We start from the raw sequence: 15,142 nt of genomic DNA, 5'->3' as shown, positions 1-15,142 counted from the left end.
CCATTAGATCCATTAGAGTGGCTTAGCAATGTGAGTAGGGAATTTCCCAGGAGCTTACTGTATTGGGGTCAGCTGACCATTATGGTGGGGGGTCAGGTGCCAGTTTCTTTTGTGTTCCTTCACTCTGAATCTGGGCCTTTAAATGAAAATAACTTCAATTTGCCCAGATAAGTGGGGGTGGGACTGAGGATAGGGTGAAATGTATTTAAACTTATTCTACATATTCTTCAGAAAGGATGTTTCTTTATTGGAGCATAAAACAGGTTGGGTGTTTCACTAATTTCTGTTGATAGATATGCGGACAGGTGGGTCACAAAAAAGATGCACGAGTCAAGTGAGAGCCACAAGGAGTAAGTTGGGCTCCTGAGCACATGGAGTGTGCCTGGTCAGCACTGCTCTACAGAAAGATTGTAATACAGTAAAATTTTGAAGAAGTAGTACCAAAGGACGAGTACTTTATTATAGTAATACCTCATTGGGCTGATTGCGTAGTAAAACAATGGTATTTTACATACATTGCATTAAGGGAATCACATCCAATTTCACCTGTGAGTTTCTTTTTGGTTTTTTTAATCATTGGTTTTTGCTGGGGATGGAATGCAGGGCCTTGCTTTTGGTAGATAATATTTTACCACTGAAGTGTACCTGAGGTATTTTACCTGTTGTTTAAATACTTCTTAAGTTACTTTCAGGAAATTTAAAGCTACTTAAAAGATGCACATTTCATTGCGATTATGCTTTTCAAAACTCAGGCCCTCCACTCAAAAGAACACAGGTCAGCAGGTCATGCAATCTGAAATTTTAATGTATTCTCATATTGCTTCGGATCTGAACAGCACGTTTGTTTCCACGCGGCGCTGGCGTCTGTGGCTCCCATTCAGACACCGCTTTCTACACCAGGAGAAATACAAACCCTTCCCGCCAGAGTCAGGTCCCAGTGGGCAGGGAGCCCTGCAGCAGAGGGCGGGGCAAGCGCCTGTCGCTCTGCCGACTTCAGCCAGGGATTGGGTGGCATTAGCTGTCGCTCGGGGCTGGGGCGGTGCCTGGAGGCGTCCGTCAGGGCGCTGGGGCGGAGCTGTCCAATCAGTTGCGGACAGAGAGGCGGGGCGGGCTTCCGCGGTCTCGCGCGCTTTCCTTGCTCAGCGCTCAGCTCCTTCCTACCGGTCGGGCGTCCTGTGCTCGGGCGTCTCCGCTGACTCTGCGCAGCCTGTGCGCCCCGCGAGCCCCGGAGGTCCCTCGGGAGGACGGCGGGTCACCCCGGAGGAAGCAAGGTGCGTGTGCGGCCGGGGTTGGGGGGACCGGGCCAGCACCTGCCGTGGGGACCCGGCGTGTGAGCTGCGGAGCGTGGCCGAGTCCGGCTGCGGTGGCCCTGGGGCCTGTCCCCTGGTCCCGGGGGTGGGGTGGGCTGGACGGGGTCCCCGAGGGCGGCTGCCTAGGGCGGCGGAGTCCCCGCTGGAGGGTGGCCCTGGGACCTGTCCCCTGGTCCCGGGAGTGGGCTGGTCGCGGGTCCCCGAGGGCGGCTGCCTAAGGCAGCGGAGTCCCCGCTGGAGGGTGGCCCTGGGGCCTGTCTCCTGGTCCCGCGGGGTGGGCTGGGCTCGGGTCCCCGGCCTGGGCTGCTCAGCGTGGCCTCACAGGCGAGGACCTTCCTGTGCCTGCTGGCGGGTGCTGGGTGCTAGTGAGAACTGAGGTCCTGCAGGAAGGAACCCTCCACTCTGGGGAGAGGAGAGCAAGTGACCTTCCAGAACCAACGCCCAGCTGCTGAGGTCCCCTCCTTGCCTAGCAGGAGCCACCTGGGCTGCGTGCACTGAGAGTGGTCCCCAAGGTTGGGAGTGTGCTCAGCCACCAAGCGGGGGTTCCTGGTGAACAGCGGTGACAGGCTGCTTCTCTGAGCTGGGTCCTGTGTCCTCCATCAGATCTGCTGCCATTCAGTTCCAGTTTGTCCCCAAGCATGTATTTCATTCCTTGACTGAATGTAAGATTTTTGTGTTCTTGGTTGACGTTTATGTGGACAGAGTAGTGAGATGTGAAGAGGAGGGAGTTCCTGAAATAGTTTCAGTGCTCACTTTAGTGAGAATCTGAACACCTGTGCACGTCCCGTCCAAATAGAGGGGAATGGGCCCTGGGCAGGCCGCCCTCTCTCCCTGCTCTGCCCTACCTGTGCCTGCAGGTGAGCACAGTGCCACTTCTTTCTTTCATTCCGTGTCTTTCACCATCTGTGAGGAGGCAGAATGTTCCTTACTTCTGTCTTATTGAGTTTTCACTAACTTAGTGCTGCATTAGTCCTCTGTCACTGTGGTGCTGTGACCTGTTTGGTGGTTCCTGGGCCTCAGTACCTTAGACTGGGTTTGCTGTCTCAGGCTGTGGGTCTCCAGTTCTCCCACCTGTTCCTGCTTCAGGAACCTGACAGTCTTCTGGTTTTTTATGTTCTGGACAATTTCATTTTTTTTTTTTTTTTTTTAGTTCTTCCCCAAGTGCCCACACTTCATGAGTGTTTTCACATTGGCAGATCTTTGTCAGGTTATAGATTTTGAATGAATTCAGATTACTGGCAAATTCCAGTGCAGTGTGTGGATGAGCTCTGCCTGTTCATCCTTGTGTGTTCATCCCCTACACACGTCTATTCTATCTTCTTTACTTCCATGTGGCTACAGGATGCTTTTCACTAAATACCATTTGCATGAGCAGTTTTCTGTGCAGTTGTTTATTGAAAAGGAGTTCACTCTTTTTCTCATGTTTAATTCATTTATGAGGTTATTTCTTTTTCAGCATACCTACATGTGAATTCATTTCTTTTGTGGGACTGAATACATTTCCCCTGAATAGGGAAGCTTTCTCTGCACCCTGTTGCAGTTTGATGGAGTAAACTTGGGTTTTTCAGTCTCTTCCTTTGGACTTTATCTTCTTACATAAGAAAACCTATAGAACGGAGGACATGCTGAACTCCCAGAGGTAAATCCTTGGATGTTCCCTCCTGGCCACTGGGGACTCAGCCTTCCTGGGGCTGCCTTTCATCAGTCAGTGTCTAACCCCCAACTGTGAATGTGTTTTCCTATGAACTGGGGGTGAAGCAGTCTCCTTTCCTGAGCTACTTCAAGTGTTTGCTTTGCGTTCTTTTTAAATCTCCTTTAATGCCATTCAGTTAGTTTTTCGTGCATTTAATAATGGTGTTCCCTTGTTGTCTTTTCATTTTCTTGGAAGTGAGTTGAGAGAGTTACAGTGTGAGGAGGCCTTGGCCATGCAGCCCCAGGCTCTTCCCAAGTGAAAGCTGCCTGTGTCCCTCCTCTCCAGTCTGGCCTGACCTGGATCCCACCTTCTCTGAGGTCGGGATCTGCTGCCTTGGACCCTGAGTGTGTAATTCCTCACACTTGCTTATGACTCTGTGCTCAGGCAGAAGATGCAGGAAGAGGCTCCTGAGAGGAGAAGACGACAGGGCCTACTTGAGAAAGGTCTTAACTGCCTGACTGGAAATGTTCCCCTGATGGAGCAGGTCCCCTTGGAGGGAGGAAGTTCTGATCAAAAGGGCTTTTGCCAAGAACCTGTCCTTCTGCCCTCACTTATCCAGGAGTCTGATCCATCCCCTGTCACTCATGGCCCCACAGTGTGCATGTGTCAGCTGGGGTGAGAGGGGTCTTGTGCAGCCCTAGCCAGTCAGCAGACAGCTGGTGGGAGGGGGTGGCCTTCCACAGTCACAGGCCTTGATCTCTCACCCTGTGCAGCTCAGAATCCATCTCCAGGACTGTGTCCTCTGCTGTGTGAGGCCCCCGGGGCTCTGGCTGAGACTGTCCCTGTGAGCTGCAGGTGCTGTGAGATCCCCAGGAAGGATGTCTGGACTCCCCAGAAAGCAGGAAATGGTGAGTGGTAGGGCAAGACTCCTGGGGGAGGTGGGCTGGTTAGGACTGGTGGGAGCCAGGGGTGGCTAGACTCTGGCCTCCCTCTGTCAGCTCCGGAGTTGGCCCATCCAGAACTGAGTCAGATGCTGCTCCAGCTCAGCCCTGCTGCCTTCAGGCCTTGGTGTGGGCTGGTCCAGGGTGGTTCCCAGTGTGGTGCCTGGTCTGCAGCCACTTTGGCAGAGCCCTCTGTGCACAGCTGGACCCCTGCCCGAGGCTCTGAGTGTGCAGTGAAGGCAGAGGGCCTCAGGGTCTCCTGACTGAGGTGTGAGCTCCTGGGTGGAGGATGCTGACTGAGGGGTCCCTGTCCCTCCTCCTCCCAGGAGTCACCTTGCTTCCTCACCTAGCCCTGCTAGGATGTCAGTTGATCCTTAAAATTTCAGCTGTTCACATTTCTAGATTCTGACTTCCTCTTCGGCTCCCAGCATTAGTCTCACACCACATTCAACTGGGCAGAGCATCAAAGATTGATTGTTTGTTCATGAATTTGCCATGATGGGAAAGCAGAGAGCAGTCACCTGGAACTCTACTGTTACTGCTCTTTGTGCTTCTCTTCCTTTACCTTCCCCAGGCACAGACACCTCATCAGAACAACTTGTGCACAGGTGTCTATTGCACACCCCACAGGATCCTGTGTCCTCAGGCACTGTCCTTCCCTGGGGCTGCCACAAGCTGCCCAAGGCTACTCTTTGTCCTGCAGGGTGCAGGCAATTTCAGGCCCTGGGTTAGTTCCTTGTGGAGGACAGCCTGAGGTTTGGGGTGCAGCCTGCCAGGGAAACAGCTGGAGGCCCTGGTGCTGAGGAACCTCCTGGAACAGGCCTCATCTAGACAGCTGCCTCCTTGGGACATGGTCTCCCCTGAGCCCTGTTCCCCTTCATGGAGAAAGGTGGGCAGCAGCCTGTGGATGCTGGTGCTGAGGGGCCAGGTCAGCATTGATTCCTGCCCCTTGCATCTCTCATGTTGTCAAGGAGCAAGAACTCTCCAGAGCATGAGAGCCACCCAGCCCGTGCAGTGCTGTGCAAACCTGAAAAGCCTCACAGATGGAGTCCTGGTGCAGGTCTCCTGGGAGGGCGGCCATGGAGTATTTCAGTGAGCAGGACCAGGTGGGAGGAGGCCCAGCTGGCAGTGGCCTTCCCTGGCCCTGGATCCTGACATGTCTGTGCTCCCTCAGCACCAGTCCTTTGTGTTTCTCATCTGAAATGTGCTGCTTATTTATTTGAGACCAGGTTTTCTCAAATGTGAAGTATATTTATTCACACATGAGCAAAGTAAAATATTCTAAAAGCGTAAAAAGAAGTAGATTTCAGAAAAGTACCTCATTTGCCTTTTTTTTCCATTTGATTTGAGTTCTCATCTTTCTGATTCATCTGAGCATGTGTAGAATATTTCTGAAACCTCATGTTTTTAAAAAATTGATTTCAAATGAATTTTTGTGTGCTCGCTTGAACAATGCTCCTAGTGAAAAGAGAAAAATAAATCTGTCATTGTTGGTGCATAGAAGTGGTACATTTCCACAAAATACGTGGTAGGTAAATTTGGAGTCCAAGAATTCATGACAATGTAGGTTGCTTTGGACTATGAAGATCTTCTTTCCAGGTATCACCACCTCTCTAGAAACCTGACGGCCTGGTATTTTCTACAGTTCTCTGGGGTTCCATGCACTCTGCTGATGGTGTCCCACGAAGGACAAAGTTTTCACTCTTTGGTGTTGATTCACTGTTAAATTCACATACTGATGAGGTACAGTGAGCTAGCTGCACACCTGTCCCAGTGCGTCTGATCAGATCAGGACATCTGCCATTCCATCTCCTAACGTTTGTCCTTTCCTGGTGTCTGTGCTCTGCTCCCCCAGCTTCATTATGAATAGTACAGTGACATGCAGTGCACTGTGGTCCCCCTGCTGTGCTGGAGGGCAGTCCTGCTGGCTCCTGCTGAGTGCATTCTGGTCCCTGATGTCCAGCCTCCTCCCCATCCCATCTTCTCCCTCCCCTGTCTTCCTCACCTCTGGTTACTACTCTGTACTTACTGTGAAGTCAGCTTGCAGCTCCCATGTGAGTGAGAGCACATGGTGTCTCTGTGCCTGGCTTATTTCACTTAGCTGGTGTCCTTCACTTCCAGACTCATTGCTGCAGAACAGGACTGAAAACGGTTTTTGGTATAATCATGTTTGTTTATTCTCCTTAATCTTGAAGATGGTATCATACTCCAAACCATTCCCAAGTCCGTCTTGTGAGACTTGTGTCTGCATTTTGTCCTAAGAATTGTTGAGTGTAGGAACAGACAGGGGTAACCTGATCAGTCAATGGTAACTGGAGAACAGACAGGCCAGATGTGCATCAAAATATTTCAGGACGGCTCTTGGCCTCATGGTCCACCAGGTGCTGGACCTGAGAAGGTGCACATGCCCCAATGAGGCTGGGTTTTTATAACCCAGGTTGGGGGAGGGGAAGCTCAAGGACTCCTTGTCCTCCTGGGATTGGCTGTGGTCATTTGTCAGCTTCTGATTGGTTGCTCCCTCGGGCATGTGCAGGCTGCTTGATGCCCTGCCCCCATCCAGTCACCCTAACAGTGAGGTTTACATCTTACTTCAGGACTTTGGTCCCCATGGATTTCCTGTGCACGTGTGCTGTGAGGTGAGGCTCTGACTTCAGGTGTTGATATGAACAGCAAGTTTGCTAGCCATTCATTCCCCAGAGGTCTGGTTCCCCTGGAGTGACCCTGGCCCCTTGTGGCACATCCTTTCCTTCTCTGGGTCAGCCTTGTCCTGGGCCCCCATTCTCCTCCACTGCTGTACGTGTCTGCCTTTAACCAGAGCTACACTGTCTCTGTTACTGTATGTTGAGCAGGTTTTGAAATCAGGAAATGTGATGCTTTTCACATTGTTTTTTTCCTTCCATTTTTGAGTCCTTGTGATTCCATGTGAACATTAGAATGATACTTCTTATTTTTGTGGAGAAATGTCATTGGTTGTGAGCATGGTGGCACATACCTATAATCCCAGTGTCTCAGGATGCTGAGGCTGAGGATCCAGAGTTCAAAGGCAACATTGGCAAAAGTGAGGCTCCAAGCCTCTCAGTGAGACCCTGTCTCTAAATAAAATACAAAATAGGGCTAGGGATGTGACTCAGTGACGGAGTGCCCCTGAGTTCAATCCCTGGGACCCTCCCCACTTTCACAATTGGAAAGTGATTGAACTGACCATGGTTAATTTGGATAATTCCTTATGCTCACAAATACCAGTTATCTTTGCATGTATCATTTCTTTCAGAAGAATTTTGTAATTTTGTTTTTGAAGAGCTGGCTGAGGGCTGGGGAGATAGCTCAGTTGGTAGAGTGCTTGCCTTGCAAGCCTAAGATCCTGGGTTCGATCCCCAGCACCGCAAAAAAAAAAAAAAAAAAAAAAAAAAAAAAGACAAGACTTGGCTGATAGTTTCTAAACGTGTTAGTGCAGCTGTCAGCCTCTGTCCATGTTCTGGCTATTTTCGATATTAGTTGTATGTTTATTCATCTCACCCTTTGCCCTGTCTCTCTGATGTCCCATGTATTGCAGGCTTCTCCTCCACTCGTTTTCATCTTTTTTTCCCCTAATTTTAATATATTTGAATTTGTTATTCTTTATTATTGCTTACTATTGTTACGTCAAAATGCTTTCCTATTCCTCCAGAAAAAAAATTCCCTGCAAACTTCTGAAACTGTTTTAGTTTTGTATTTCACATGAGAAACTATAATGAATTAATGTTTTCCCTGGAATTGAGGGAAATGATGCATTTTTTCAATTAGATACCTGTTTGTCATGACTCATCTTTTATATAAAGATAAAATATATATATATGACATTTGCATATAAATGTCTCTATTTATCTACAATACCTTTTGTGTCATTATTCAATTTTCCATATATATTTCAAGCCTCTAAAATTTTTCTTGTATCTCTTTGTTCATCTCCGTGGTAATACTATGCTGTGTCCAGTAAGATAATATAAAAGTTCTTTATTTATAGTCTCGGTCACTTAAGCCCTCTGGACATGCATTTTTAGGCTTCCTCCCCATCACACAAACACCATAGTGTATTTAGCCAGTCCTAGAAGGAATAGCATATTATATACCTAGGCTGTCTGTCTTCAGTGCTTCCTACACTATAGCCCTGCACAGCATTTACTTTGCAAAATACCAAAGTGGTCATGTATTAGGTTTGTCTATTTTACCATCCCTATCAGCACAGTAATTCCTTTACAATGGATAACTGTGTATGTGTAGCCCATTGTTAATCAAAAGTGTTTTGAGCAAAACATTGTTCTGTGGTACACGAGTGTATATTGGATAAGTCAACAGTCTGCTGTCTAGAATATGATAGGTGTTATACATTTCTTAATTTTTATTGGACTTGGACAAGTATTTTTTGTTGATGACTGTAATTCTGTTTGTTAATTGTCAGAAAGGGTATTTGCCACATATCCCATTGTATGTTGATAGTAATTGGAAGATATCATCAAATTGTTTCTTGATGGTTCCAACTTAGTGTACTACTTGGTTGAATTTGATCCGGAGTGAGGCATACCAATTCTACTTGTTCTCTTGATGTAGTCACACAGGATTGAACTCAATCCCCAGTTACTATGTTGTGACCACAACCATTTTCCAATTTCATTGGAAATTTTTACTAGGCAACCTCTTAGACTCTTTACTCAGTGGGTTCTTTTTCTTTTTCTTTTTCTTTCTTTCCACGTATTAGATATTCACCCTACAAAGACAATAACGGTAACCCGGGAGCACTCCTTACTTCCTGGACTGAACAGTGGGAACAGTGTTTTTAATCTTCTGATGCTTTTCTCCATAGTTCCAATCTTATGCCTCTGTTTTAAGAAGTGAGTGCAGCAAAGAAAACAAGCTTTTTTTTCTCTTTCTTTTTTTTTTAAATTTTACTTTGAGGGCTGGGGAGATAGCTCAGTCGGTAGAGTGCTTGCCTTGCAAGCATGAGGCCCTGGGTTTGAGCCCCAGTACTGCAAAAAAAAAAAAAAAAAGAAAAAGAAAGAAAATAAATTTTATTTCGAAATAATTACAGATTTACACATAATTGTGCAAATGATATAGGAAAATCTCATGTACTATTCTTTCTCGTTTCCTCAAGAGATACATCATGGTAACTACAGCAACTTTAAACCAGGAAATCTTTTTAAAATTTTCATACATTTGTATGTCTATGTCATTCCTTCCTTCCCATCCCTAGCACCCAACCTCTCCGCTCACTTCCCTCTGTATAATCCAAATTTCCTTTATTCTCCCCTACCCACCCCCTACTATGAGTCAGCATCCCATTATCAGAGAAAACATTCGGCCTTTAGTTTTTTGGGTTAGCATGGTTAGTTTTTTCACTTAGCATGGTATTCTCTAGTTTACCTGCAAGTGCCATAACTTCATTCTTTTTTAAGACTAAGAAATATTCCATTGTGTGTATGTACCATATTTTCTTTATTCCTTCATCTGTTGAAGGGCATCTGCGTTGGTTCCATAGTTTAGCTCTTGTGAATTGAGCTGCTGTAAACATTGATGTGGCTGCATCACTGTAGTATGCTGATTGTAAGTCCTTTGGGTATAAACCAAGGAGTGGCATAGCTGGGTCAAATGGTGGCTGCATTCCAAGTTTTCCAAGAGATCTCCGTACAACTTTCCAAAGTGGTTGCACTAATCTGCAGTTTCAACAACAATGTATGAGTTTACCTTTTACCCCACATCCTCCTCAACACTTCTTGTAACTTGTATTCTGGATTATTGCCATTCTGACTGGAGTGAGATGAAATCTTACAGTAGTTTTTATTTGCATTTCTCTAATTGCAAGAGATGAACATTTTTTCATATATTTGTTGTTCAAATGTATATCTTCTGTGAAGTGTCTGCTCAGTTCCTTAGCCCTTTTATTGATTGGATTATTTGCCTTTTTTTTTTTTTTTAAAGTTTTTTGAATTCTTTGTATATTCTGGAGATGTGTGCTCTATCTGAAGGTCATGTGGTAAAGATTTTCTCCCATTCTGTAGCCTCTCCCTTGTCATTGATTGTTTTCTTTGCTGAGAAGAAGCTTCTTAGTTTGATTTTATCCCATTTATTGATTTCTTAATTTTACTTGTACTCTAGAGGTCTTGTTAGGGAAGTCAGGTCCTAAGCCAACATGATGAAGATTTGGGCCTGCTTTTTTGTTTTTTAAGGCATCAGGTCTCTGTTTTAGTGCCTTAGTCTTTGATCCACTTTTGAGTTGAGTTTCGGGCATGGTGATAGAGGTTAACTTCATGTTTTTACAATTTTTTTAGATTTATAGTTTTCTCAGCACCATTTGTAGAATAGGCTATGTTTTTTCCAAAGTGTATTTTTGGCACCTTTGCGTAGTATGAGATAACCGTGCTTATTTTGGTTTGTCTTTTTGCCTTCTATTTTGTACCTTTGTTCTATATGTCTATTTGGGTGCCAGTATCATGCCAGTTTTGTTACTATCGCTCTGTAGTATAATTTGTAATGTGATGTGTTCTGCTTCATTCTTCTAAGGATTGCCTTGAGTCTTGGGTCTCTTATTTTTCCACGTGAATTTCATGATTGGTTTTTCGTTTTCTATGAAAAATGTCATTGGCATTTTAGTAGGAATTGCCTTTAATCTGTGTAAAGCGCTTCGTAGTATGGCCATTTTGCCAGTATTGATTTTGTCTGTCTAAGAACATTGAAGATCTTTTTTCTCCCAAGGTCTTCTTCAATTTATTGTTTTAGTGTTCTGTAATTTTCATTGTACAGGTCTTTCACCTCTTTGGTTGGATCGATTCCCAAGTATCTTATTGTTGATGCTATTGTGAATGTGGTTTTTCATCTAATTTCTCTTGCAGTGGGTTTATCACTTATGTATAGAAATGCAGTTGATTTGTGTATTTTTTTACATGGTGCTGCATTGCTGAATTCATTTGTGAGTTCTAGAAGTTTTCTGGTGGAATTTTTTGATCTTCTAAATGTAGGCTCATGGCATGAGCAAATAGTAATAGTTTGAGTTCTTCTTTTCTTGTTCATATCCTGTTAATTTCTTTCACCTGTCTGATTGCTCTGGTTCAGAGTCCAAGTTTTTTTTGTGTGTGTGTATGTTTGTGTGGTTGTGGGGATTGAACCGAGGGCCTTGTGCTTGCAAGGCAAATGCTCTACCAACTGATCTCTATCCCCAGCACTAAAAGTACAAGTTTTGATGTCCAAATCATGGACTAAATATTTGAAGATCACGGAAACATGAGAACATCTCACATGTTGAGAATATGGCCTTCATGTTGTCACTCTCTCCTGGGATTCACTACATTTTTGTGGGACATTTTAGAACTCAGTGGCCTTTGAGGATGTGGCTGTGAACTTCACTAAGGAAGAGTGGACTTTGCTGGATCCTTCCCAGAAGAATCTCTACAGAGATGTGATGCAGGAAGTCCTTAGAAATCTGGCTTCTCTAGGTAAGGATGATGTTTCATTACAAAATCAAATACACAGCAGCGGGGAGTATTTTTTTCTCTCATGAATTTGGAATGTGAAAAAGCAGTACTGTGGAATGAAATGGGCCTAATGTCATTGCACTGTGCTTCATAAATACCGGAATTCTTTCCCCCCACCGCTTTTATCATCTTTGTTGCATTTTGGTTGTCCAAATTATAAATCCCATAATTCTTTCTGAAACAATGATGATTTATATTTACTGTCCGGGTCTACATTTTAGGAGCCAGATGGGAGGTCCATAACGTTGAAGATCAGAACACAAATCCCAGGAGAGATGTAAGGTAATTTATAGTTATGAGTAAACAGAGTGCCTTTTAGCCTGTTATATAATTTTACAAACAACCAATGAAAACAAACATGATGTGAATTTTGTTTTTCTTTTTTCACCAGATACAAACTTTAAGATACATGTTTCATGTTTTTAAGATAATTGATTTTTGATAGTACTAACAAAGTGCATTTATGGAACCATGTTTTTGTAAGTAGCTATGGAGAAACATTGTTGCAATGTGATCATGATATTGTCTTTCAAACAGTTTAGACATGACAGAAAACCAGTAGTTTTCTTGACTTTGGTTATAGTGTAATTCCAATGCCTTTTAATAAATGCAAAAGTGTAATTGGCCAAGCATAAATTGTGCTTGTATTTTTTTTTTTTTTAATAGAAGTCATATGATAGGCTCCATAAAAATTTAAAAAGTTACTCGGAAAATTGTTCAGTGAGATTCCAAGTCCAGTCTGAAAAGGACATTCCTGCTAGAAAGTTCATGTGAAAGCAGCATGTGTGGGCAGATTATCATTTATCAATTTTACTTTAACAGGCACATTATATCTCACTCTGCAAACAAAGCATATGAGAAGCAGGAGAGTGGAGGGAAGCCATATGAACTTAAACAGTACAACAAATCCATCATTCCTCTCATAAGCATTCAAAGACAAGCATCAGAGCACACTGTAAATAGACCTTATGGATATTTGACATGGGGAAGAGAGTTGAGTTCCAGGTGTTTTCAAGAATATGGAGGATCTCATACTGGGGAGAATCCATGTGAATGTAAGGAACTTGGAAAAGTCTTCTCTGGTTCAAATTACTTTCAAAAACATATACAAACTCATACTGCAGAGATGGCTAACAGATGGAAACAATGTAGGAAAGCCTTCATTAGTTCTGCTAACCTTCAATTACAAGAACAAACTCATACAGCAAAGAAGCTCTATCAATGTGAACAATGTGGAAAAGCCTTCACTACTTCCTCTTACCTTCAAATACATAATCGAACTCATACTGGAGAGAAACCCTATGAATGTAAGGACTGTGGGAAATCCTTTACTTCATCCAGTAACCTTCACTCACATAAAAGAACTCACACAGGAAAGAAGCCCTATGAATGTAAACAATGTGGAAAAGCCTTCTGTAGTTCCTCTTCTCTTCAAATACATGAACGATCACATACTGGAGAGAAACCCTATGAATGTAAGCAATGTGAAAAAGCCTTTACTACTTCCTTTTACCTTCAAGTACATAAACGAATTCATACTGGAGAGAAGCCCTATGAATGTAAGGACTGTGGGAAAGCCTTTACTACATCCAGTCACCTTCGCTCACATGAAAGAACTCATACAGGAAAGAAGCGCTATGAATGTAAACAATGTGGGAAAGCCTTCTGTAGTTCCTCTTATCTTCAAATACATGAACGCTCACATACTGGAGAGAAGCCCTATAAATGTAAGCAGTGTGGAAAAGCCTTTACTGCTTCTTTTTACCTTCAAGTGCACAAACGAACTCATACTGGAGAGAAACCGTACAAATGCGAACAATGTGGGAAAGCCTTCACTAGGTCCTTTTACCTTCAAATACATAAACGAATTCATACTGGAGAGAAGCCCTATGAATGTAAACAATGTGGAAAAGCATTCACTGCTTCCTATTCCCTTCAAATACATAAACGAACTCATACAGGAGAAAAGCCCTATGAATGTAAGCAGTGTGGAAAAGCTTTCACTCGGTCCATTCGACTTCACTCACATGAGCAAATTCACACAGGAAAGAAACCCTATGAATGTAAACAATGTGGAAAAGCCTTCACTAGGTCCTTTTACCTTCAAATACATAAACGAACTCATACTGGAGAGAAACCCTATGAATGTAAGGACTGTGGGAAATCCTTTACTTCATCCAGTCACCTTCACTCACATAAAAGAACTCATACAGGAAAGAAGCCCTATGAATGTAAACAATGTGGAAAAGCCTTCACTACTTCCTCTTACCTTCAAATACATAATCGAACTCATACTGGAGAGAAACCCTATGAATGTAAGGACTGTGGGAAATCCTTTACTTCATCCAGTAACCTTCACTCACATAAAAGAACTCATACAGGAAAGAAGCCCTATGAATGTAAACAATGTGGAAAAGCCTTCTGTAGTTCCTCTTCTCTTCAAATACATGAACGATCACATATTGGAGAGAAGCCCTATAAATGTAAGCAATGTGAAAAAGCCTTTACTACTTCCTTTTACCTTCAAGTACATAAACGAATTCATACTGGAGAGAAGCCCTATGAATGTAAGGACTGTGGGAAAGCCTTTACTTCATCCAGTCACCTTCGCTCACATGAAAGAACTCATAAAGGAAAGAAGCGCTATGAATGTAAACAATGTGGGAAAGACTTCTGTAGTTCCTCTTATCTTCAAATACATGAACGCTCACATACTGGAGAGAAGCCCTATAAATGTAAGCAGTGTGGAAAAGCCTTTACTGCTTCTGTTTACCTTCAAGTGCACAAACGAACTCATACTGGAGAGAAACCGTACAAATGCGAACAATGTGGGAAAGGCTTTGCTTCAACCAGTGACCTTCACTCACATGAAAGAACTCATTCCACAGGAAAGAAGCCCTATGAATGTAAACAATGTGGGAAAGCCTTCACTAGGTCCTTTTCCCTTCAAATACATAAACAAATTCATACTGGAGAGAAGCCCTATGAATGTGAAAAATGTGGGAAAGCCTTCACTAGGTCCTCTTCCCTTCAAATACATAAACGAACTCATACAGGAGAAAAGCCCTATGAATGTAAACAATGTGGAAAAGCTTTCACTCAGTCCGTTCAGCTTCACTTACATGAGCGAATTCACACAGGAAAGAAACCCTATGAATGTAAACAATGTGGAAAAGCCTTCACTACTTCCTCTTACCTTCAGGTACATAAACGAATTCATACTGGTGAAAAGCCCTATGAATGTAAGCAGTGTAGGAAATCCTTTGCTTCCTCTAGTCACCTTCACTCACATGAAAAAACTCATACAGGAAGGAAGCCCTATGAATGTAAACAATGTGGGAAAGCCTTCACTACTTCCTCTTACCTTCAGGTACATAAACGAATTCATACTGGTGAAAAGCCCTATGAATGTAAGCAGTGTAGGAAATCCTTTGCTTCCTCTAGTCACCTTCACTCACATGAAAAAACTCATACAGGAAAGAAGCCCTATGAATGTAAACAATGAGGGAAAGCCTTCAATAGGTCCTCTAACCTTAAAAGACATAAACAAACTCATACAGGAGAGAAGCACTATGAATGTAAACAGTGTGGAAAAGGCTTCACTACTTCATCCAGCCTTCAAATACATAATTGAATTCACACTGGAGAGAAGCAGTGTGGAAAATTCACACTGGAGAATGTAAGCAGTGTGGAAAAGCCTTCACTGCTTCCTCTTACCTTAAAATACATAAACAAACTCATACTGGAGAGAAA

At 43.7% G+C, this 15,142-nt stretch overlaps 2 protein-coding genes across 2 annotated transcripts in view; both read left to right on the top strand.

Moving 5' to 3' along the window:
• The first annotated feature begins 1,132 nt into the window (after positions 1–1,132).
• Positions 1,133–14,969, top strand: LOC124973407 (zinc finger protein 14-like). Its single transcript, XM_047537346.1, has 5 exons — positions 1,133–1,271; positions 3,717–3,851; positions 11,224–11,350; positions 11,611–11,671; positions 12,212–14,969. The coding sequence occupies exons 2-5, from the start codon at positions 3,822–3,824 to the stop codon at positions 14,892–14,894; spliced, it is 2,901 nt and encodes a 966-aa protein (XP_047393302.1). The 5' UTR covers positions 1,133–1,271; positions 3,717–3,821; the 3' UTR covers positions 14,895–14,969.
• The window catches only part of LOC124973413 (zinc finger protein 878-like), an 84,866-nt gene continuing 70,919 nt past the window's right edge, over positions 1,196–15,142 (top strand). The window contains exon 1 of the mRNA XM_047537355.1: positions 1,196–1,271. The gene's annotated coding sequence lies outside the window, so the exon portion shown is untranslated. The remainder of the gene's footprint in view (positions 1,272–15,142) is intronic.

This window comes from Sciurus carolinensis, assembly GCF_902686445.1.
Source record: "Sciurus carolinensis chromosome 19 unlocalized genomic scaffold, mSciCar1.2 SUPER_34, whole genome shotgun sequence".
Lineage (NCBI taxonomy): Eukaryota > Metazoa > Chordata > Mammalia > Rodentia > Sciuridae > Sciurus > Sciurus carolinensis.
This window is presented reverse-complemented; position numbering and strand designations above follow the sequence as displayed.

Coding starts and splice junctions, on each gene's coding strand:
- LOC124973407 (XM_047537346.1), top strand. CDS start 3,822: ATGTCTGGACTCCCCAGAAAGCAGGAAATG. Junction 11,351..11,610: donor TAGAAATCTGGCTTCTCTAG/GTAAGGATGATG, acceptor TCTACATTTTAG/GAGCCAGATGGGAGGTCCAT. Junction 11,672..12,211: donor AATCCCAGGAGAGATGTAAG/GTAATTTATAGT, acceptor TTACTTTAACAG/GCACATTATATCTCACTCTG.